The 24736-nt window shown below is 40.7% G+C and overlaps 1 protein-coding gene across 1 annotated transcript in view; it reads left to right on the top strand.

Annotated features, from left to right (window-relative positions):
- LOC134144240 (multiple epidermal growth factor-like domains protein 6) overlaps positions 1-24736 on the top strand; it is a 196195-nt gene that overhangs the window by 144702 nt on the left and 26757 nt on the right. Inside the window, exons 13-23 of the mRNA XM_062583022.1 lie at positions 545-676; positions 2898-3026; positions 3434-3562; positions 4371-4505; positions 5464-5598; positions 6217-6342; positions 7760-7891; positions 8860-8988; positions 11331-11462; positions 14493-14621; positions 21423-21551. Coding sequence (XP_062439006.1) covers positions 545-676; positions 2898-3026; positions 3434-3562; positions 4371-4505; positions 5464-5598; positions 6217-6342; positions 7760-7891; positions 8860-8988; positions 11331-11462; positions 14493-14621; positions 21423-21551 — 1437 coding nt within the window. The remainder of the gene's footprint in view (positions 1-544; positions 677-2897; positions 3027-3433; positions 3563-4370; positions 4506-5463; positions 5599-6216; positions 6343-7759; positions 7892-8859; positions 8989-11330; positions 11463-14492; positions 14622-21422; positions 21552-24736) is intronic.

Below are 24736 nucleotides of genomic sequence, written 5' to 3' on the forward strand. Positions count from 1 at the left end.
ATCCTTCTTTCATATCCTGAAGAAAAGAAGGAGTAATAAGTGTGTGTTAATCTTACATTTTCCTAGAATAACTTCAACTTTGCTGTTAAAAATAGCACAGCATCCGCCTACTGCAGTAAAATAACAAAATGGAGAGCTTCACAAGCAACTAAGATGTTCCTCTGTCAGGGAATATTTTTAATTATACACAGCATTGTTAAGCATTAGATGCAATTTCACTGTTTCTGCTGTTTGCTTTCTAAAGTAGTTTTAAGCGCTCTTCGAGAATTACAGTATGTAATGGAATAAATTCCAGCAGAAGTCCCAGCTTTCCTTTTCATTTAGACTCCAAAATTTGAAGAAGAAATTTTGGGAAGCTCCATTTGGACCCACTTTTTGGGATGCTCCAGTGATATTTGCAGTGCCAATAATTAATGATTTTTTTTTCCCAGCTGTCAGTCTCTGCACATATCATTTTGGCACCTGTGCATCTGGAACGATAGGTGAGAGCTTGTGAAAGTCTTATCTGTGTGCTCACTAAATCTCCTGTATTTTTTTGTTTCAGTTTGTCTTGATAACACTTTTGGCAACGACTGTAGCTTGAGCTGTGAGGATTGTATGAACGGAGGCAGATGCAACACTGAAAACAGTGGCTGTATTTGCTCACCTGGGTGGAATGGTATTATCTGTAATGAAAGTGAGTACTGTATATTTGGATGACATTTGAATGTTAGGGGCTTTGTCCTAGTGCTGTGACACTGTAGATAGATAGGAAATAGTAACAAACTGTTACACTTTTAATTTGAAAAGGTCTTTAAGGAGTACAGCTGTCTCATTGGCAGATCAAAATTTTATGATTAAGATTTTATTATGGCGTGGTACATTAAATTGTAAGGAGTGCTGCATTATACAACAAACAGTGAGGTCACTGCCATCTGATGCAAGTAGCCCTTGCAAACTAGTCATGCTGGTATTCATTCCTAGTCGCTCTGCATGCTGCTGAGGAGTGCCACGGTGCGGTAGTGCGCCTGCCATGCTTCGTTCCACGACTTGCTTAGCTGAGTTTCAAAAGTCTGTCCTGGCAGGTGGTGTAGCAGTCTGATTGACGTATATGCTAACGTAGCGTTTCCTTTATAGAATCCCAGAGAAATTGGCATGTTTTTTTCTTGTGTTGGTAAAGCTGGACTTGTTTTTTCTTACCTTTTTTTATTATTTAACGTAAGTTAACCTTTCCAAGGAAATTTTAATATTGGAAATCGTATTTTTTTCAGAATTCTCTTACTGAGTCGGTCAGAACTCTCTATGTGAGTCTTTTCCTTTCTTATTCCTGTCTCCTAGTAGAAGATCTTCCTAGTTCAGAAGTATGTGCCAAAACCACCTGTGTAGATGGAATGGCTATTTCTTGATGTACAGTGCACACAATTCTTCATCTGCAGTTAGGCAAAACTTAGGTGTTGCTCATCTGAGATTTCACAAAGCAGTTCTTCTGTATGTTTGAGATGGACCTCTTCATTTGTGCTCACAGTATATAGCGTGATGGCCCAAGACACTGAGAATTGCCATCGCTGCGTTGTCACTGATGGGACAAAGAAACGTTGAAGAATTGTTACTTAGCATTGGTAGGCAGTGGTCTTCAGGTTAATCGCTGTCAGGTTTATTTTGTAGGCATCATCACGAAGACAAAAATGGAGAAACAACAGTACATGACTGAAATCAACCATCTGCCCATAGTTATTTTGGGAGACCAATCTTGGATTTGGTTTATAGACACTGGTTACAGATGAGAGAATGGGAATGAAGAGGACTAAAATAATAATTTCTAGTTTACCTAAGACAACTCAGCCTGTCAGGTTAGGATGGTTTTACTTCATGGCGCTGTCGTGGTTCAGCGTAGATTAAAAAATTTCCAAGATAGGATACAAATTAGTTAGTTCATAAATAATGATAACGTTTGTTATATATTTTCAGTAGATTTCTGTGCTTGTAATATAGTGGAATTCTCCTTTGGAACTTAAAGAATTATTAGTCTAAACTGCAGTCCTATGAAGTAGGCATTGACAAGGATAAATACAGTATGTGATCTGTATGAATTAGTCGTATATGAGTGTTTTCATTCTTGTTTTCTTAAGATGTAGTATGGTGCATGGTTTTAGGGGAAACTTAACAGTTGAGAAAACTGAAACTAAATTTCTGTAATAACGCACAAAAGAAACTGAAAGAAAATTGATGTGAAATGTCAAGTTTCTTAATGTACATTGATAAAATGTCAGTTAAGTCAGATGATTCCTGCAACTGTATTTACTCAGCTAGGTCAAGCTGCAAATAATAGAGCAATGCTCTATTTCACAATTTGTCTTACGCTGGAACAGTTCGAGCTTTAGGAAGGAATCCCATCCTGTTACGGATCCATTTTTGTACATAATTCTGTGTGCAATTTCAAGACACTAAGTATTTTAGAAAATTGCAATATTATTTTTATAAAGGCATTTGGGAGGAAAAAATGGTGTAAAATATTTATCTTCAAAGAGTCAAAACTGTGCTTTGATTTTAAACTTTGTACTTCATATGCAATGTTTCTTAAGACTCATCCATTGTATAGAGGGTAAAATATATTGGGGAGAATTTGAATGTTGGAATTTGGATATTCCGCATTGGGGAGAATTTGGACGTTGGAATTTGGATATTCCATCAGCTAAGTAAGCCTGATTATTTCAAGTGTCATTTTAAAATTCTGTCTAGCCAATATTGACTGTACACTTATTATCTTATATAGAAAGAATATGACATTGTTTAGAGCCTGCTTGACTAAAGCAATTCTCCCATTGCTCAGTTGGGATGATGGAAGTCTTATTTCACTTCATTTCTAGCACAGGGGAAAAAATTACTTTGCTCGTTCATCTTCCCTGCTTTGTCTGCAGCTTGCTCCCCCGGGACATACGGGAAAGGCTGTGCCAGCATTTGTAAGTGTCAGAACGGAGGCTCCTGTGACCCCGTAACAGGGCAATGCCACTGCCCGCCAGGAATTCACGGAAAATTGTGCGAGGATGGTATGAGATTCCTGCTGCTCTGCTGGGTATGGTGTGTGCCGGGAACCGCACGATTCCCCCTTGCTCTTACCCAGACGTGAATGTGCATGGTACATCCCAAGGGCAAGAATAAGAATAGTCTCCACGGTACAAGACATACTGTAACACTGAGGAGTGCCCTGCCTTGCTCTTCCTTTAAATAATAGGCAAGAAAAGTGTGGGGGAGAGGGGGTGCGCTGCGAGGATGGGATACAGCGACTCGGCCAAAGCCGGCGGGGGGCAGAGGCGGGATCAGCGGAGCCCCAGGCTCGTCCGTCCGCAGGGCCCCGGGCGCCTCCCGCGGCAGGTGATTCTGCAGCGCCTGCTGCGAGCGAGCTGCCCGGGTGTCCCCGTTTTAATGCCGACCGTCGTGTTTGTGCACTGCCCAGGCTGCCCGAGAGGATTCTTCGGGAAGAACTGCAACAAGCGGTGCAGCTGCGCCAGCGCCGGCCACTGCCACCGCCTCTACGGAGCCTGCTTGTGCGACCCCGGCTTGTACGGGCGTTTCTGCCACCTTAGTAAGTCCCGCAGATTTTTCTGGTCGGTGTTTTTAGCACTTGCACAACTTAACAGTCTTAAAGAGATCCCACATGAGATGTAAAATTAGCAAGGGTTTGGAACGAGGTAGCTCAGCCGACTTTGGAGAGGGAGCTCCCAGGCTGAGGTCTGGCGTTGGTAGTCACTCTGTAGTTAATTAATGATAGTTTCTCTGCCCTTTATGGTAAATCAAAAGTGATAAGCACATACGCTTAGCTTTTTCTCTGAATTTCTCTCACAAGTTTTTCCCTCTGCATTGACTTCCTAACTGAGACATTTAAGTTTTGGCCCTGTTATTTCCCTATGCTAATGCTCACAGACACCAGCAATGATAATACACTCATGAGAAACAACAAAATGTTACAAAATGTAAACATAAAAATGTTACAAAATATATGGTCAAATTTCTTTGCACTTACCAGTTTTGTTTGAAAACTTTATACAAGAGAGGAAATAATTGTGTGTGCTTTTCATGAAAGCTTTTGTCTTGGAGTAAACCCAAATATTTTTCATTCAGAAATCTCAACTATCTTTGCTTTGAAACCATATCTGGTTCTTGCATTACCACAGATTGCTTGAAATCAAATTAATTACTTAATGCAGGAGTCATGTAAACTATATTTTACACACCCACACATTAATAGGCACTGTCATACGAATGTGGATGTATTTGCTGAGGAGTACAATGAACTTTTTTGCTTTGTAGCAGTTGCATTCTGCAGAAGTGTGCAGTTTTAAATAACTCTTGCATAATTACAGAGTTAATGATTCCTTTTAATCTGGCTGCAGCGTGTCCCAGGTGGGCCTTTGGAGCTGGCTGTTCAGAGGAATGCCAGTGCGTGAAAGCGAACACGCTGGAGTGCGATGCAAGGAGCGGTGCTTGCGCCTGCAAACCCGGTTATCAAGGCAAAAAGTGTCAGAAAGGTATAACAGAAAGCCAGATTCTCTTTTGTCTGTTTATTCCTTTGTCCTGTATCATTATTTCTCAGTCTTCCTTCCCTGTGCTTTGTGTTGCTGCTGCTACTAATGTTCTCTACTAAGTGTTTTGTCTGTGTTTTTTTGGGAGGCAAATTCTGCGAGTGCCTGATATTACAGGGCATCAGTGAGAACATGGGTTAAGAATATAGTACTTTTAGCCTGATCAAATGGCAACAGAATTTGAGAAACCAAATTCTTACACAGCTGAAGATTCTGGAAGTTTTCATTTTTGTTCCTTTTTTTACTCAGGCAGTAAATTAGAGGCAAAATTGTATTTTATCACAGCAAGATTATTTGTAAGTGATTTCAGTAACGCGACTTTTCTTTCAGATTTATAGGTCTTTGAATTTTACCTATTCTCTGTAGCTTTTGAGGGTAGTTCAAAGAGAATTGTACTCTGCATTCACGGTTATGTGTCTCAGTAGCCCTCTGTAGACAGCAATGCAGAAGTGCAGTAGAGATCCTCCCTGCAGATCCTTCTCCGTCCTCTGCAGGCACATGGTAACATGTCAGATTTATGGCACTACTTCTGGGGGATCTGGCGGTTACCTTCAGCATTCTTATTACTGAGCTAAATTCTGGGGGAAAGTTTCCCTTTCCCAGCAATGAACTTTGCATAAGGATAGAGGGCAGCAGAAGGTGCAACAGATAAGAACTCTGTAATTGCTTGGTGCTTGAAAATATCCTTAAGCATTCTACAGATCTGTTTCTGAGTTGTATCTGAGCAGTAACCTCTTTGAAATGTCCATAAACTTATTTAAATTAAGTTATCAACACCTCTAAGACACACATTTTAATGGTTTTTCTGCAAATTTTGCCAAATTATTTTATGATTTTTTTGTTCAGTTTTCTCAGCTCCTACTCTTTCTTCTTGTGTATGTCCTGTGTTTATTGCATTTTTCAGAGTGCATGCCTGGCTTCTACGGAGCTGGTTGCAAACTGCGGTGCATCTGTCCTCCCGATGGTTTATGTGATCGTGAGACGGGAGTCTGCAAGCATCCATGCCCACCCGGTTTTCATGGAGAAAAATGCCTTTTATGTAGGTACTCAGTGCGTATTTTCCTGGGAGGTACATGCTGGATGGGAAAACTTAGCAAAGAAACTCCTGTTCAGATGCAGAAGTTTCAGACAAGAGAGAAACTGCATTTGTTGTTGATGCAAGTAGGCAGTTCTCCACTGAAGCTGAAGTGATATTCGGCAGCGCTAGCTATCATCCCTGATACAGGGTGGAAAATATGTATATAGGCATAGGGCTATTGAATTCATCTAGAAAACACAGAGGACATCTAGATTTGATAGGAGACACATTGCTATTCTTTACAGCTGTTGAAGGGAGGCTGTTTTACTAACCAGCAGTATGGTCTGTTGCTGAGAATGGGAACTGCTGTGTGATTTTACATCCCCCCAGAGATGGAGGTAAAAGATTAAGGCAAGTTACTAATGCTATTTATTTGGGTAGGTAACCATATTTCTTTGTCAAGCTTCAGGCACAGTTCTTTTAGCACTGTATTGCACGGATAATTACAGACCACAGGTCACTGAGCCAGTGATCACTTTGTACCAACACAGCTCAATTCAAATTGCTGTTGATGGTACCTCCTAATATCTTCAAAACATTTTGTTATACTAACTATGTCTTTGGGTTTCTTTTGAACAGCTTGTGACCCTGGGAGGTTTGGTGTGAACTGCAGCCAGAACTGCAGCTGTGGAGAAGCACCGTGCAATTCAAAGACTGGACAGTGTATTTGCCCAGCTGGGAAAACTGGCACTACATGTGACCAAGGTGTGTTTGATGTTTGGCTAGGATAGGCAGCCTGCTTTTCTGGAAACAGAGGAAGAAGCTGAATTACTATGTTCTCACCAAAATTGCTGCCCTGTAATATATGTCATTTGTGGATTGGGTAAAGGGTAAGTCTTAGTGTGGAATGTACTCCCTCTGTCATCTGCAGTCACTTGTAAAGGGGAGTGTGGCCCAGTCATCCTGCCTGGTCTCTCTGCTGCAACTAATAATCATGATTTGTGTCCTGGGCTGGGTTTATGCAAGATGGGCCAAGATCAGAGCACTGCAGGGTATGGATATACAAGCAGTGCCTCAGGAGCTGTTGAAGGGCACAGTTCAAAGGCAGCTGTTGTGGAACCAGAAAAAAAAAAAAATTATGAGAATGGAGCCAGCAGGTGAAGGAGCCAAAACAGAGGAAGGAGTTAAAAAAGAGAGAGAGAGAGAGAGAGGATTATTGTAGATAAAGGGATGAAGAAAGTCTCAAGGACACTGAGCTACCAAGGGATCTTGGTGTGCCCCTCTACCACTTGCGTGGCCTGAGGACCATTTACACAGAGTGGACGCAAGCTGAGCTCACTGCTTCCTTTAGAGGACACATGGCAAAAGAGGTAGAGCTAAATGGGAGACCTGTAACCCACTTCATGTCCAGTCCCCTCTGCTTTTGCCATCGAGAAGACTGGGCTGCTAATAAATCTGACAGAAGTGCTGAGACATTAATATGTGACAGGCATGTTATAAACTCATTTCACATGGAAGCTCTATAGAAAAATGCAGTAATTGTCCCTATAAACTATTTTGTGTGAATCACCTTTTCTCATTTTCTGATGGACTGCCTCCAGCTTACGTGATACGTGGTTTTGTGAAGTTTCTGCTGTGTTTCTTTTGTTCCTCAGAATTCAGTGAGATGCAATTTACTTGCACATGGATGGAGAGAATGGGAAGTCAGAAATTGGCCAAACCAAATTACAGAAATATGAGCAACATATACGTTTCTGACACCAGCTTACCTAGAGATGCAGTTTTTCAAAGTATGACTATCCTATCCCCCACTCAGCCAAACAAAAGTACAAAACCACAGTCCCTGCTCTCCTGAATCTCTCATCAGACTGCTGCCCTGTTTTTCCTTTGCTGAGTGCAGTAATTCATTTTTCAGATATGGCTAATGCTCCCGACGTTACTGCATCAGAAACCAAACTGAAAAACAGACACGTAGCAGTGGAAGTTGGAAGAGAGCCTTTATGTCTATCTTTAAATGTGTTCTGAAGTGCTGCAATATGGTGTCATGTTGATTCTTTTGGAAGGTTTATTATGAAGGCACTGTAGATCTATAGAGATAATATAAGGCTCCTCTTCCCAGCTTAGCTTTACTATTATTTTTGAATTCCTTTAAGTAACGGCATAAATGTGCTTTTTCTAATAGATTGCCCTGATGGTTGGTGGGGTTTAGACTGCCAGTCCTCCTGTGAGCCCTGTGCAAATGGAGAGCAGTGTAACAAGGAAACTGGAGCCTGTGACTGCCCCCCTGGTTACACTGGAGAATCCTGCTCATCCAGTAAGTCATTGTATTGGCCTCCCCTTTAAGAAGATAAAATAAAATAAAAAGTCAGTTTGAAAATTCAGCTTATGGTTTGATTTTTACCTTCTTGCTGTTTTACGAGGTATTTGTTACATTAGACACATTACTTAAAAGACCCTTAAGCTTCAACAATTCTCCAGGCTGGGTTTGACAGTATTTGCCAGACAGAGGGAAGGAGTTACAGACCAGTGCAGATGACAAGCTAAACTGCCTCCCAAAATAATATTATCACTAGACCTAATCTGTGGTGTATTTACTCAGAAATACAGTATATAATAGCTACTTACATAGTAATTCCAATTGCTTGACAAAGGTTGCCGACCAACTGGCCCCTATGACTTTACTTGGAGATTGTTTTTGTAGCAGTACTCCTTGGTCTAGTTAATTCAGGATGTCACAGTAGTGGGGACATAGGAGTAGTATCAGTGCTGTCCAGGCAGATCCACCAGAGATGTTAAGAGTATACTCAAGCATACTCAAGTATGCTCTGTGCTGGCTGGGCGTTACCTAAAAATACCTATATTGAAGTGTGCTTGGGTTTCGCCATAGTGCTTGTAATATAGACAAGCCCTCGGGGAGAGCACTCCTTCATGCAAGACATCAGCGATGGCATGTATTTTCTCCTTGCTTGCCACAAAATGGCTCGGTGCTTTTCATGGAGTAATGTGCCCACCCCTAGCTTGCTATGCTAAGCACTCTTTTGCTTACCTGATTGATCCTGACATTCAGCAGAAGCACCCTAAAGTCTCTCAAGCTATTCCCACTTTGCAGGACTCAACCGTAAACTCCTCATGTACAAATTGCAGATGTTTCTTTACCCTTTTGATTTCAGATTCAGCTAATGCATGTTTTAGGGGGCAAGCTGTTGCTGTCTCGTTTGAAAAGATCGGTGCGTGCCTGAGTTATTACCTAGGTGAGATTACAGTCTGTTCATCTGTTTTCAGCCTGCCCTGCTGGTTACTATGGACAGAATTGCCTGCTGATATGCAGCTGTAGCAGCAATGCTCAGTGTCACCATGTTACTGGAGAATGCAAGTGTCTCCCTGGCTGGACCGACCGTGACTGCAGACACCGTAAGTCCCATGTATATTCACTACACGTGGCACACAGTGTTTTGCAGGAATTAAACTGCAAATGTGTGGAACCATCTCTGTTTCTATTCTACTACAAATTTTTAATGTATTTTTTCTAATCTTACTGTTTCTGAAATGATGTGTTTATAGGTTTACACAGCCTGGATGATTATAATCCTTACTTACTCAGGTTCAAAGCATTGAAGTAGATGGCTGATGAAATGCAAAGTATTGATATAAGCACTTATTTCAACACTATGGATCCCTTTGCCCAACGCCATCTGTCCCGTCTGCGTTTTGACTGATAGCCGTTTTTGTTTTTTGTTCTCTGCACAGATTAGTTTTGAGATCGATCCTCAAATTTTCAGTTTGTTTAGGAGAAATTTATTCAACAAGTGAGTGTCATATGTATGGTCTTGTGCCTTAAGGTTGCTCCCTAACTTGTGAATATAAATGCTGGGAGAAAATGTGTAAAAGCAGAGCATCCTTCGTGGTTCTATGTATGGATGACAGTGTAAGAGTACAGGTTTCCCTTTTTTGAGTAGTAGCCTATAAATGTGAAACCATCCTGTTTGATTCTTTCTTTCTCTGTGTTACATTTTTTCTACTCAATTTGTTACGATCTCTGTTGCAGAAAGCCAACAGAATACAAACCTCTTTCTAAACTTGGTCTTGTAAACATAAAAAGATGCAATTGATTTGCAAGTGTAGACAGAAGTCAGTTTGGGACCTGGCTTCCTAGGCCTTTCACTGAGGAAAGTTCTGGGAGAATCCAAAGGTTCCATTATCGTGCATTTTTTAAAAATCGAAACAGTTAATAATATTTGCAAGCACTTATATAACTTTCCATAAATCCTTAGGCTGTCTAATGAGTTGTGTGATCATGACAAAGGAAAATTTTTATTTCTATTCAAGAAAAGAGATGAAAAAGTTTTATAGGCCCCACCCTCTTCATGAGACCAGGCATCTCAGTGAGGCAGCTCTTTAGCTATTGCAAACTGTGCAGGAAACGTGCCTAACTCTGACATTTCTAGTACTGTAATTGGCACTTTCATCTTTATCACTACAAGAAAGGAAGGAGATACTGTGCTTCAGTTGTGGTGGGTTGTCATAATGCTGTTAAAGTATTATATGATTTTTATAATGAAGAGAGGAGGGTTTTTTTTTGTTTGTTTGTTTGTTTTTTTTTCCTTAAAGATTGTGAGATTTCTGTCAGGTTCCACATTTCCCAGTGTTTTGAAAATGATTTTTGTTATTGTGTTTCCTCCTTTTTTTTTTTTTTTTTTTTTTTTTGTGGAAATTATCAAGCTTGTACAAGGAAGCTGAACTTTCTTCCCTTTTCATTTAAATTCTTAAATGTCTAGTTTCTTCTTTTTTATTTCTTTTGAAATTATTTGTTTAATTTCAGAAGTACTCAGGCACTCATGTAAGGATGCAGAGACAAAATGCAAATTTCTCCAGAGAGGGAAAAAAGTTTATTTCTCCCCTTTTGCACTCCTGGTTCCCCCCAAAATGAAGTTTCTACCAAAATAAAAATACTGTTTTGCACAAAAATGAATAAGCCTTGAATAAGATTGGTCAAAAAAAAAAAAAAAAAAAAAAAAAGAAAGAAAGAAAAAAAGAAAAACAACAAATGCAAGCATCTTAACACCAGACACTTAAGCCTTACTTGCCCACCCAAAAGAGGTTGGATTTTCAGGGACAGTATGCGTCTGAAGCCCACTTGCTTCTTTCGTGTCAAGGCCAGAAGGCAGGCTAGTAGGTAATGAGGTCTGAATTGCTGTCTAACACAGGATGTGCAAGCTCATCCATTACACCTCCACTGAGTCCACTGCCCGGTACTTGACAAAAGCATTTTTTCCGGAGATGCATCCGGTCTGAGGGAGGATGTCAGGAGATGAAGAAGACGCCTTTTCCAGTTATAATTTGTACCAATAGCTAATTATCGTCACTATTAAGAAGGGATCCTTTACTCTAATTTGGATGTCTTATTTTACCCATTAGCTATTCTTATTATGCAGATTTTAACTGAGCAGACAATGAGTTAATATTTGGTATTTTCATTCCGTTAAAGTGTATGTTTATGACTATGGATTGATTGATACAAACTGACTATGAACAATTAGTTTTATGTTGACCCCTTAATATCTGGCATAAATCAGCCAAAGTTGTATTTATTTCAGTTGATTTATGCTACATTTCTGCAGCTGAGAAGCTAGTCTGCAGTGCCTGTATTTTAAGTGGCCATTTTGCATCTTTTTTGTTCTCTCATTTAGATGTCAAATTATCTGTTAGCCAAACCCAAAGTTCATTTTCAATGTAAACATTGTTTTGCCTTGCAGCTTGTGATAGTGGCCACTGGGGACAAGGCTGTGAAAACACATGTGTCTGCAACAACACTGATGGGAGCTGCGATCCTGTCACTGGATCTTGTTTCTGTGCGCCCGGATACACTGGGAAACACTGTGAACGGAGTAAGTTGCAGCGTGGTCGATAGGGAGAACTTGCAAAACCAGGAAACGGAAATTGTTTTTCCTGCTAGCTCCCTTCAGGAAGACACAGAGGCTGTCTTGTCTCTGTCTGTGGGGGACGCCGCATCCCAGGAATCTCAGATTTCTCCAGGATTAGATAGTTTAACTAATTTAGATTCCAGAAGAGTTATTTTCAGACTTGTTTTGAACTAAACAGCTATTTTGAATGTTAAGACTTCACATGAGTAATAGGATTGATAGATACCTGGCTTATAGCAGAAAATTTTCCATATCAGTTATATTTATCCAATTTTAGGTATGTGCTTTTTTTTCATAAATCCTTTTTAAGACCAGACATAGAAATGCTTCACATAGGAAGCAAAGTCAGAAAGATGTAGTGACCTGTGTTTATTAATAGCAAAAATGTACAGTGGTCTTACCAAAAGCCCATGTCCTCCACTAACCTGTCCCTAACAGTGGTCAATAGCAGATGCCCTTAGAGGATAGAAACAGGCATATAGTAATTCCTGATGTGTTTTCCCCAGTTTCAGCAATTTGTGGCTCAGGGGCTTCTTGAGACAGAAATAGTATCTCTATGTTTACCACACCTTAATATTCTTCTTCTGCTAATATGCCTAATTGCTTTTTGATCTCGTGCAAAATTTTGATTTCCAGAGTGTCCTGTGGCAATAAATTACATAGCTAAGCTATTTCATTATGTTGTTATTATTAAATTAAATAATTATTTTATCTATCAGTTTAACAATCTGTCGGTAGCACTGACCCAGCTAAAAGAGTCCCAGTAGTGTAGGCAGAATTAATGCTGGTGTCAAACAGAAATGCCAAAATAATTAATCTGGAATGGTGACCTGAGACCAAAACTCTGGGAAGCTGAGCTTTTAGCTCTTACTGCTGTCAGCTTAGAGGGCCTGGAAGGGCAGCTGGTGGGAGGACCAGCTCCCAGAGAAATAGATGCCAGCTCCACTTACCTTTCTCTCTTGATCTCTCTCAAAATGGCATCTGTGCAGACGGAAAAGTCCCCAGAGAGCTGATCGTCACCTCTGTGCCATGGGCAAAGTAATCAAAGAAGCCATAACCACCAGAAAAACATTTGGCAACCTCTGATGTTTTGTCTGTAGATTATGAGAGGTTATTGCCATTTTTTTTTCACTTTTTAATTATATAACTATTTATTTTATATAAGTATGAAGCACTGATTGCAAATGTGGGTCTGTTTTAAGATGCAAGCTTATGAAAACCCCAATTTTTCGCTTAACATTTTATGCTGCCTTGGAGGCAAGATCTTTATTACCATCCGACAGTTCCTCTGCTCTTGAAGCTTATTTAGACTTACTTAAGGTTAGGCTCATTCTTGCAGCCTTGCAAATCATCTCCGGTTTTCTCTGAGTTCTGAATGTTTCTTGGCATACACGGCAACGGACGGTGCCTGCTGGAGCAGAGGGCAGGTTCTCTGTGACGGGGACTGCAAAATCATTTGTGGAATATCCTGACCCATTGCCATCGAAAGTCTCGGCTCCAGGCTAAATGCTTTAGGTTTAAAGAAAGCCCAGCTGAGAGCCTAACACCTATTATTGCACTGGAAAAGTGTTTCCTTGCGTAGCTCTGCCTGGACTTTGACTAAAATTTCAAGTGAAGAATAAACACTGAGGAGGATCAAGCTTTTAAGGCCTGCTTACACTTCTGCATATTTACTCATTAAAGCAGTGTAGAAGGTACGTGTGATGATACGGAGCTTTGGGAGTATGAGGTGATATAAATGGAATTTTGCACCAGTTCAGCTCTGCGATTGAATTTAACCTACAAATGCAAGAACACACTCATTAAACAAAGGCTCGTTTTCTGATACTAGCGATGATTGAAAGGAAGGGAGAACTTAAGGAACCTCAATACTTTTCTTCACCCCAGCCCAGCCACAACCTCTGTAAGAGGGCCAGAGGGGGGCTCCCATTTAGTAGAGAGTCGCTAACATGCCAGAGTGACCAAATTTCGCCCCAGCTCCACAGAGCACCAGCTGGGATACTGAATAGGCAGAATCTTATGCACCCTTTTCTTCCAGGCATAGACTCATCTTTGAGGATCCTCACCGTTTCCTGCTCTCTGTGATGCTTTCCAGATTGCCTGAAAAATCACTTCATTGGTACAAACGCTGAAATCCTACACTTTTAAGGAGGCCTGGCAATAATCTGTGTAACTCATTTTCAGTTCACAAGATCTTTAAATTTGAATAGAGGCCCTACAATATTGTGTTTAGCCTAAATATATCTCTATATTTCAGCTTTGTCCGAAGCAGCTAGTGTAAATTAGGCAACTGGCCCTATTCTTAATTGATCTTTCTGTAATCCTGGAAGAAATTATTTGCATGCTTAAGTGTTGTTTTCTTTTTTCAGATAGTGAGTACCATGCAAATCTTTTAAATGTCCTAACATAACTTCTGTGGAAATGTAGCTTTTTACTCTGTCCCCTAGATGTAATGTTGTAGCTTGATTTTTTTTTCAAAGAAGAGCTGAGAAGTGAAGTATGTAGTTTTCAGTTTGCAGCTTTCCAAAGGAGGTCACCACATTTCATATTTTCTCCAACCTTCTGGTGAATCAGGAGTGCAGGAAAAAGAGGATAGGGCCTCAAAAACAGGTACAGAAGTTGGGAGCGTTGCCCCTTCTGGCCGATGGAAGAGAACATGCAAATAAGCAATTCTAGACCAGTGTGTAAAGAGTCATCAGGCAGAAATACTGAAGTTGCAAGCCTTGCAGCTATCAGATGATGTTACTCATCTGTGCAGAATTTACAGCCTTTCAACAACCTGATGTTTTTCTGAAATAGATCTTAATATAAAACAATGTAACTTTATCTGGACCCCAAGGAGAATACTTCATCATATCAGGTTTAGGTATTACAGTTAAGCCTTGATCCTTCTTTTGCAAATAGTAAAAGTTCCCATGTATCTAAAAATTCCCAGTGGATCACTGATCTGTGCCAGAATTAACTCGTCATCTGGTTTTGATTCTTTCCCTGCAGGCTGCCCCGAGGGAACCTTTGGCCCGGGCTGTGAGCAGAGCTGTCAGTGCCAGAACGGGGCTGCGTGCGACCATGTGAGCGGAGCCTGTACTTGTGCGGCTGGCTGGACGGGGACGTTTTGTGGGAAAGGTACTGTTTCTCGTTCTGCTCCCTCTCATTTTTATGCAGATGTTTTTTGGTTTTGGGGTTTTTTTTTTCTGATCATTGAAGATCTGGTTTTACAATTTGCAGTGCTTGATTTAAATAAACCATTGAACTTGATTGGAACATGATACGAAAATGTGCACTTATATCTCAACTCAGCAAAGCGTTTAGGCCTGTACCTAAGTTTGGGTTGTGAGTCCGATTAGCATCAGATACTTGCTTAAGACCCCTGCTGTATCGTGTCTTTATGAAGGCTCTCTTCATAGAGTCTTACAGTTTTAGTGCTGAGCAAAAATATATTTGTCCTGCCTAAGACATATTTGTTCCTAATGCATCTCTAAAATATTTTAGTGAAAAACAAGAATCTGTGTATCATCCTAAAATAACTCCTTAAGAAGACATACCCTTTTAAATTTAATAAATCCAACTGATCATCTTCTATTACCTGATAATTTGATAAAGTGATGGAAAGGTTGGATTTTATTCCTTAAATATGTTATTATGTGTTGGTCTGTGGCATATTCTAAGGATGTTGCAGGCTGTAACACTGTACAGATCATAAAATACATTCTTCCATGAATACAGCAGAAATAGCAGTATTCTGTTAGACATTTTGAAAAACATTTAGTTGTAAATGATTGAAGATTTTATAAATGATGGTCATTAAAGCAATGCCACAATTATTTTGTTTAGGAAGCAGCGTTATCAGCCAGCTTTCCACAGCAGGGCTGCAGCTGCAGCAGGGAAATGGTACCACTTGTGTGCACGTACTGCCCTCTGATGGGGAGGAAGGTGCTTCTCAGCTTTTGCGTAGTGTTGCAAAACACCCGATTGCCATTCAGAAAACTGCCTCTTGTTTCCCTTTCATTCTCTCCGCGAGTTATTATATGAAATAAATGCTCTTTTCAAAGTTCTGTGTGAAACTGTGTGACCTAATCTATAATACACTAAGTACACTAAGTTCCTTTCTAAAATAGTTTACATTAACTCTATTTTCATAATTCTGTCCTCTCTTTCGGCTCAGAAATAGAGAAATTCCTGATTAAACTAACGCTAGCATATATTCCCGGAAAGTTAATGGCTATACAGTCAGTATGTATGAAAACAGGGCTGTCCTTCCCCAAAACTGTCTCTGTACAGGTTCTGCAGGGCTTATGGTGCCTGGCCAGGTATGTACATTGGAAAGGTGGAATCAGAGAAGTGGGATTCTGGAGGAGGCTCAAGAGAATTTCTGCTTCAACCCCACTTGCGCTAGGGACAGTTATACCAGAGCCCGTGCTGCCGAGGAGAAGCGTTGTATTGGTGGGCCACTGAAAGCTTTGGTGGGCCACTGAAAGCTTTGGTGGGCCACTGAAAGCTTTGGTTTGTCGGCCTTGGAGTGTACTTGTCTCACTGTGTCCCCCCTACACCTGCAGCTTTCCTCGTGCTGCTCTGCTCACCCACCGCAGTCCGCCAGCTCCTTCCAGGTCCTTTTGCTTTGGCCTGCTGCCTTGGCAGGAGAAAGCTCAGATGTGCCAAGTGGCCCACAGGAGGGCCTGACTGTACAGCAAGCAGCTGAGTAGCAGTCCAGACAAGTTGTGTTACCTTTCATCAGCCACATAAATAGAGCCACGAGAAGCCCTTGGGTTGGCTGTCTTGCAGGTCTGACCAAGATATTTCTTATACTGGTACCAGTCCAACCTCATCTCAAAAATCTCCAGTCTTCTAGTGTTTTATCACTTGAATATTTAGAAGATTATTTAATATAAGTTTACTTGTCTGAAAATCAAGCATTCAAATCAAGCACAATTTCATTTTGTTCTTAACACTTTTCTGAACACAGCAAAGGAAGGTTCATTCCTAGCAATCTAGATGTATTGTAAGACTTCCCATGTCTTTCTTCAGTTTTCTTTTTATTAGCTGAACAAACAAAATGCTTAAAACTTTTTATGTAGATCATATTTTCTGAACTTTCTTGTTTATTTCTACACTGCTCAAAATAGAGTAGTTAAGATGTCATCAGTACAAAGTAGAAGCAGAATAACATTGTTTGTTCATGTGATAGTCCTGCTAGTTCTTTCCAAAATTAGATTTGCCTTTTTTGTGACAACTAAATCTCTGATTCATCGTCATACTTACATCTGTTTTGTTTGTGTGTTTGCTTTATCGTTTTCCAGCCATGCTTGCACTGCACACCCATCGCCAATTAACTGGTAAACTCCCACACTGCAGCATGGCACTGCACCACACAAAAATATAACCCCTTAGCCCAGCAGCAATGCAGCTGTGTCCAGGTCGCTGCTGTTCTCATGTCTTGGAATCCAGTTGCTGTCGTGTGCGTTAAGCTTTCATCTCTACTCTTGCTCGAACTAACCACAACCTGAACATGCTGTTGCTCTGATGCTTGGCTCGTGGTTGAATTTCAACTTGTTGACGTTGGACTATCTCTCCTTTCTTGCATTCTCTAGGATTTGCAAGACGTGTTAGCAGTGTGAGATAATGCAGTTGTTCTTCCTAGAGAACTTGTGAAAATACCTCCAGATGTTTTGAACTTGTCAAAATAAGGAAAAACAAAGAAGAGCCTTTGTTAGGGCAGTCACATCCAAACACAGTTCTTGTATTTATCTTGATGCGTGTCCTACAACTTGTTTGCTGTTCTGTAGTAGTTATGATGTTGGGAGTTGGCAAGTCAAAATCACTGGTTTCAGTCCGTTCTATATAAACTAAGTCATTCGCTTTGAGAGATACTTACTGGCTTTTTATGTACCAAAGGGATTGATGAATTCGGCATTCTCTGCTGAATTCAAATGAGTTTGTGACCATATTGGAAGAACAACAGTTATCTGCATTGTATTGTACATCTTTGAGCAGGAATCAAAAGGACAAGGAGGCTAAATACCCTTTAGGAAGGCAGGAGTGAGGAATACTGGGAACCCTAGATGATGTCTATTGAGAAAAATACAAGTTTCTGTTTCCAAATCAGTCGTGTTGATCATGTTTCTTTTGAATTACTGGAAGACAGTTGTGTTAGGGGCGAGCGGACTTCAGTGCTTCATGTTGAGATTACCTCACAGTTGTCTAAGACCCTGTTTTCTACATGTTTTGTCTCAGACATGCTGAGTGTTTGCTTTGAGCTGACCTTTTTTACCTTTTTGCATAATAAGTTTCAGCCAGAATAGTTTGGCTGTTTCCAAAAATAAAGATTGAGGAAAATGTGTAGGTTGTTTGCCTTTGGTGGAACTTCCTGGCAACCTTTTCTCCGAAGAGCTGTAGCACTTCTGTTTTTAGTGACTTGGAAATTGGCAGGGTTTCCTTCTGGCAGGTATATGCTTTTTTTGCCGTCCTCGTCACAGTCTACCCACATTGGCCAAGTTCTGAGCCTTGGAAACATCACCTTGCTCACATGCTCCAGAGAAATTTAGACATAGAGCTGGCTGAGTTGTCTGAGACATCTAACATATTGCTGATGCTTCGTCCCAGGGCTGAGAAGGACTTTGCTGTCGTCACAGAAACATTGAAACTGAAACATTTATAGCCTTCTAAGTTGGAAATCCCTGGAGAAGATGGCTCCTTGCAAAATATAATACTGAAATACACGCCGGCACAACGAGCGTTTTGAGAGTGCAGTTGTTATTTCAGGTATTCTGCATTGTGATAACACAGTATCCAGAGTCAGGCTGAAATTGCAAAAGCCCCCAGGTTTGCCTCTGGGGTTTTGTTTTATTTGGTACTCAAAAGAGCTATCAAAGGAGCAGAACGGTTTTCATTGCAAAGTAGCTGGGGTTTGCAAGTAGGCCATTTAACTGAAAACAAAAAAAGCTACCAAGAAATGCTTTTGGAATTGATGTGAACCTGGAAGTGAGACAAACAGAACACTGGCAAAATAATGTACAGTTCTGCACAAGATCCAGCATTACCACTAGAAAGTGAATTATTTTCAGTTTTCTGAAAATGAGTAATGCAATTAGCGAGTAATCTGAGTGGATACTATCATATGCCTAAGGAGAAAGTAACTCAAGCATACATGAAGTTCTAGCTGTTTCTGAATTAAAGTAGCAATTAGCATCTTTGCATTTAGCAAAAGATGGTTATATAAGTCCTTTCTCTATCTTGTTAAAGCATAGGTGATGTGAGTAGTGTATTTCCCAGAAAAGATGCCTACTGTAATCACCATAGCTATAGGGCTGTGGTTTTAATGCACTTACAGCTAAATAGGCAAGTCAAAACGAAAAAAAAACAAATCCAGTCCCTTCTTGTAATAAATTGCTAAATATATCAATGCTTGTTTCAAATAAATGCAAACATCTGACATACAGGAAACCTAGGCCTCCATGGGCTCCTGATGTCAAGCAGACCAACAGTCAACCCAGCAAAATCAAAAGGAATCAAAATCTGACCGCATAGGCTGTCAGTGCTATCAGTTCTGTTACAAATGCGCCGCGTTACATCAAGTTAGACAGGTCACCCCGCTCTGCGCCCGGGTTGCTTTGTTCTTGTTTAGGAAGGTAATTGTTATAATTGATTTCATTCTGTGAAGTGCTGAGTATCCACAGCTCCCACTTTGAAGGTTGTGATTGTCTTTACTGTACTGTAATTTTGTTTAGTTTTGTTCCCCACCACTCTCCGGTATTCTGTTGTATTGTGTGACCAAAGGCAAGTGTCAAGTTGCAGTATCAAAGCAGCAGAAGAATTATCCAGTTCATTGCTTGATCTGGTGGAATAGCTCAAAACGCTGTCGCAATTATTCCTCAGAATTGAAGGGGGCAAGGGTCTCAGATTTTTCCTACAGTATTTTATTCATTGATGCATTAATAACAGCAACATATAGCCCATATTAAGTACAGCACTAACGGTTTGGATTTGAACTGCTGACTAAAGCGGCACTGATGCGGGACAGGCTAACTGTGCTTCTCTTGTGGGATTTCTGCAGTTAATCAATATTGCAAAATAGCCCAATAAAAAGATTTAAGCAAGATAAAGGGGAAAAATAAATATTGTACACGTCTAAAAATAGCTGACAATGCTCTATAGTCCCTGCATTAAACAGAGGAAACCTTTGTCAGCCTTTGAAGTTACCTAGGGTTAAGTAGTAGAAGTCCTTTCTGGTATGCTGTGCCATACACACTACCGAAGCATAATAAATAAAGATAGGAGGATTGAAACCATATGCAAGTGGTTCTTCCTTACAACTTGATTAACAGCTCTCTCACCAGTACGAGCCGAACAGAGGCTGACTAATGCTTTATAGTTTTAAGTCAGGATGAGGTACTTTTCCATTCTTCTGAGACAGCACATGCATGGAGAGTCGTGTAATCTGGATGTTCTTCATATGCCAGAAAAGAAGCTCTGGACAGGATGAAGGAGAGATCAGCCTTTTAATTTTGAATAAATGCAATAATGATAAGTAATCATAAGCCAAGCAGGAACTGCAAGAATAAAGAAGTCAAAGCAGATGTTGCTTGATGTTATACTGCCATCTTTGCTGTGTAAAGGTCCACGTTTGCCTGGATTTTTTTCTCCCCTTAGGGACAAAGCAGATAGAAATACTTTCTGTTAAAGGGCTGAATTTACATTTGCAGAATTGACAATAAGAATAGATTGGACAAAGAGCCTTGCTGTGAAAAAGAGGGCAAGAAAAGGGAGAAAAGTGTCTGAAAATTTGAGATGCATATAGATAATGGTAGAAAGCTGTGAAATTACTGTGTGGTGTCTTTGGATATTGTATGGTGATAAACATACTATAAAACCCTACTGGGAAACCAGTCATTCTGAATTCATGGTAGACATTTGAGAAATAGGTATTAAATATAGACTGATATTGAATAATGAGGACAAAACACTTTATTGAATAGCTGCTCCTGTGATGAGCACCAGCACTCCTGGGATTAAATGATTCAGGGGTTCTGTGGAAACGGTGACATACAATTGTGTATCTACAGATTTATTATTACTGAGTATAATATATATATACTTACATAATCTACACACACACACAGATATATATATATGCAGACAGAGAAGGTACATTAGGATTATATAGACGATATAATTCTGGCATTTCCTAATATTTTTGAACTCTGCTTTGCAGTCTTAGCATTCTTGTAATGCTGCCTTTCGGGTATGGTGTGGCCCCCTGACAGCCACTGATGGCTTATTTTCACTACCATCGACACAGCTAGAGATGTGTGTTGAATGCTGGGCTTGCTCTCTCTTATGCATCCTAGATATGGGTACTGAATTCCTTAAGCTCTGTGATGTTTCGCCACACTTATTTTATCTTTGTTTTCTCTGCTCATTATCTTTGCAAGGTTTTCATTTCAACACTGATCTGTGATCATATATCTTATGTTCACTGCTAGAAAACCTTTAGAAAGGTGTCAGGAGAGTAAATGGGAGCATACGTTTTGCATTTCAAAAGACAAGGAGATAGGCAGAGGTGTCCTGATGGTCTTATATTGAATCATTTCTTCTGCTTTGTCCCTTACAGAAGCACAATTACTGAGTTGTGTGAATTCAGATTCATTCTCTCTCCTGTTTTATGGCTTTTGAATATATTTTCAGCTGTGTTTTTCTATGCAGAAATCTGTTGCTCGTATGACATGGGTCACATTTTTCTGAGATGTGCATAGCACAGGAGTGTGCAGGCATTGGCCTGTAGCATTGGCTCACGAGTGTAATCACGGAGTGAGGATGTGCCAAAGCATCAGTTCACAGGTTAGCGGCATACGGTGTTTGCAGATCTCTGAGCTAAAGTGTATACAAAGAAGAAGCGGGAGCTTTGATAAAAGAATTGTTTTCCATTTTCAGCTTGTCCAGATGGATTTTTTGGACTTGACTGCCACCAGGTGTGCAACTGCAAGAATGCGGCAAGCTGCGACCACGTCGTAGGAGCATGCCACTGCCTCCCCGGCTGGGTGGGAGAAAAGTGCGACCAGCGTATGTACATCCAGCAGTCATGGTCCTTGCTTGCAGACCCTTTCAACACCCTAGCATTTGTTTCTTTTAGGAATGTCGGGTAACCTATTAGAGTATGGTTTTGAATAGGTCACGTTCCTTTCCAAAGATGCCAAAAAAGGAAACAATTTTTGGTTGCTGTGTAAATAATCAACTTGATTTTTTTTTATTTTTGTTTGTACTTGTCAAATGTTATAAGTACTAATTTTTAAATAGCAGAGCTATATCCTGCTGTATGATGAGTATCACTTTTTTCAGTTTTGTGGAGAATTAAGAGATGAAATGGTATGTCTGTGTACTAGTGTACCTCATCTAATTACCATTCATAAAGTGACAGATTATGAATGCACAGTGTGGAAAAAATGGAGCTGGGACTGTTTTATTATTTTAGCAAGAGAAAATAGTTTTGTAACTAATTCTTAGACAAGTTATTGGTAAAATACTCAACTTCCTGGAATTTCACAAGCAATAGTGATGAGTTTTCTCACAATCTTTGTGTTAATCAGTTTTCTAGAAGTCTGTATATATGCAGATATAAAGTTGGCTCTTCTAAGAAATTTATTACCAAATTTCATGGGAAATTAAATTATTTCCCTTAGCTACATGACATTATATATGAAGATCATTGAGCCCATTGGCAAAACTCAGCAAAGGTTTTGTTTGTTTTTCAGATCTACAACCTTTAACCTCTCAGTGTCTCAGCTTTCCCTTTGGCATGATACTATGGTCTGTATTTCCCTTTGAAAATATGACTGTCTTCTGAAGATAGTGTTGTAGAGCTGTGGTCCAAAGCAGCAACGTGCAAAGAGCCAACTTTTGTTGGTAGTGAATACTTTCATAAAGTGTCTTTAATCTTCAAATTGAAGTTTCTTCAATAGAAGAGTTGTTATTCTTCAAAAGAAGAAAAGTTTGGATTCAATAGAAACTTACAGTTTAGTTTAGAAAATAGAAAAAATACTTTTATTGAAGCAATCTGCTTCTCCAGACATGAACTACGAGGTAATCGGCCCTGTGCAAGCAGGTGAACTACACAACCTGCCTACTGCTCTTGACAATATTTTATCTTCTTCCCTCCTTTGCCCCTCCACCCAGTCTATTACTTTCTGGAGAGGACTTCTTCTGCCCTTCTAGAGTTACAGGAGAGTCAGTGCTGGTGAATCTTTCTTCCTGTCTCCTTTTCACCCCGCTGTGTAGGACCTCTTGGCCAGCCCTTCTCCCATCACCTGAAGAAGATAACTGTAATTCTACCCTTTAAGTTTAGGAAATTGAGCCTACTCTGAGAAATAAATATGAAGTGGTTGACACGTAGGCATGCTTCAGAGGAGAAAAGGTATTACTAAACAGGTGTCATGCTTGCTTCCTGGTCACCATCTGTTGGGTTTTTTTTTTTTTTGTTTGTTTGTTTGTTTTGTTTTTCCTGCCCTTTAGGCGAACCCCAAAGTTAGCAATCTGTCAGCTTAGCCCTTCCCTGGTCTTTAACCTGCATTAGGGGGTGGGAAGCTTTGTTCCTACATATTTCATTTAACTCAATTAAGAAATGCGGCTCTTTATCAAAGGCCTTCTGTGCCCCCCTCTACTCACACAAGAAAGAAACTATTTATTCTCTCACACTGTGGCTGTTAGAGCTTTATGCCGAGCTTGATTGATTCCTCACGCTAGTTAAGATGCCAAAGCCTTCGAGGCCTCCTTTGCCTTCCGTAGAGGAGCAAGGTCAGATAATGGTGCAGAAGGGTTAACCTGTGTTTCCTTGGCTAAACAGTGAGGCTTGCTTTTCATTTTAAGACTAGCTGGGAAAGCCTTATGCTGTAGCAGTTGTTAATAAAATATATGGAAGTAGCCCCTTCGCAGATCACCTGATCGGGAATGGCACTGGTAATACTGGGGTATTGCTGAGGAACTTGAGACTTGAGGAGAACAGCAAGTTTGAAGGGAACCTAATTTACTCAGAAATTGAGTCAACCGTACTTCTCTTAAGAGCTGCTGGCTTACAGTGTGCAAATGCAAAAGCTTTCAAAGTTGACAGCAGAGGATGCAGCCTCCCCGAAAAGAGCTTGTAAATGAGGAGGGATAAAATGAACCTGTCGCTGCCGTTCTGCCAGTGGTCAGAGAGCTGGGGCCAGCAAAGCAATTAGTGATCTGCACCCAGCCTGCATCAAATGTGGCTGGTGTTTACGTGCTGCTCTCGCGGTTTCCGCTTTGCGGAAGTTTAAATGAGATGCCAAGTGCACAGAGGAGTTAAATGATTGATTCAGCTGAAGCATCTTTCAGAGTGAAGTAGATTTGCTCACACTTGTAAATGAAGGTCAGTTCTTGCTGGCTGTTGCTTGGCAGATGGCACTTTGCAGGGAGAGTGGTTGTAGGCAGCTCGTGCCGGCTCTCCTCTGGGCGTGCGGATGCCTGGGGACCCTGGCAGAGCCGGGACGCTGCAGGGAAGCGTTCAGTACTGCACAGTCTCCCTCGCGGTGTGCGTCCGTCTGGGTGGGATGTGTGGCTGCTCGGCCAGGTCAGCCGTAAGTGCTCTCAGGTGTCAAAGGCTACCCTCCAGAGACGAGGAGGGAGCCCGCTGGAGGTGTGGATCCACCTCCCGTTTGTCCTAGAGCTTCAGACCTCGGCAGCATTGCTCCAAATTTTCCTCAGTGACTCCAAGCAGGCTTCGGAGATGCTTACACGCTGCTCCGGTCTCTGTTCGATGTTTAATGTTTGTGTTCCCAGTTCCTGGAACTTGCTAGCTCTAACAGCTGGAAGGACAGCATTTATTTTCAAGTAATCAGATTGCAGGCAATGTGCTGGAGGATATTGAAAACTAATTCTGACCTCATGGGATTTGAATTGATCTTAAGCGGACCATGCAGCACATGCTGTAAACTGCTATCTAATTATGGGAGATACAGACGGGAATGCCTTTTTGTGGAAGCTGTGTAACAATTTCCATTACAAGACTATGCCTGTGGTTGCTTGTAAATAAATTTTGATAATTTGAGATTAAATCTGCCAAGCCTTAGCTTAAGGTTGTGTTTGGGAGGGTGTTTTTTGTTTTGCGGGAGTTGAGGGTTTTTTGTTTTTTGTTTTTTTGTTGTTGTTGTTTTGGGGGGGGGGAGGGGTTGAGTATCCGACTAAGCTATTTTAGGTTTCCAAGAAGGAGGTTTAGGAAAGGTGTATTGCCTAAA

This window comes from Rhea pennata, chromosome 9 (genome assembly GCF_028389875.1).
Source record: "Rhea pennata isolate bPtePen1 chromosome 9, bPtePen1.pri, whole genome shotgun sequence".
Classification (NCBI taxonomy): Eukaryota; Metazoa; Chordata; class Aves; order Rheiformes; family Rheidae; genus Rhea; species Rhea pennata.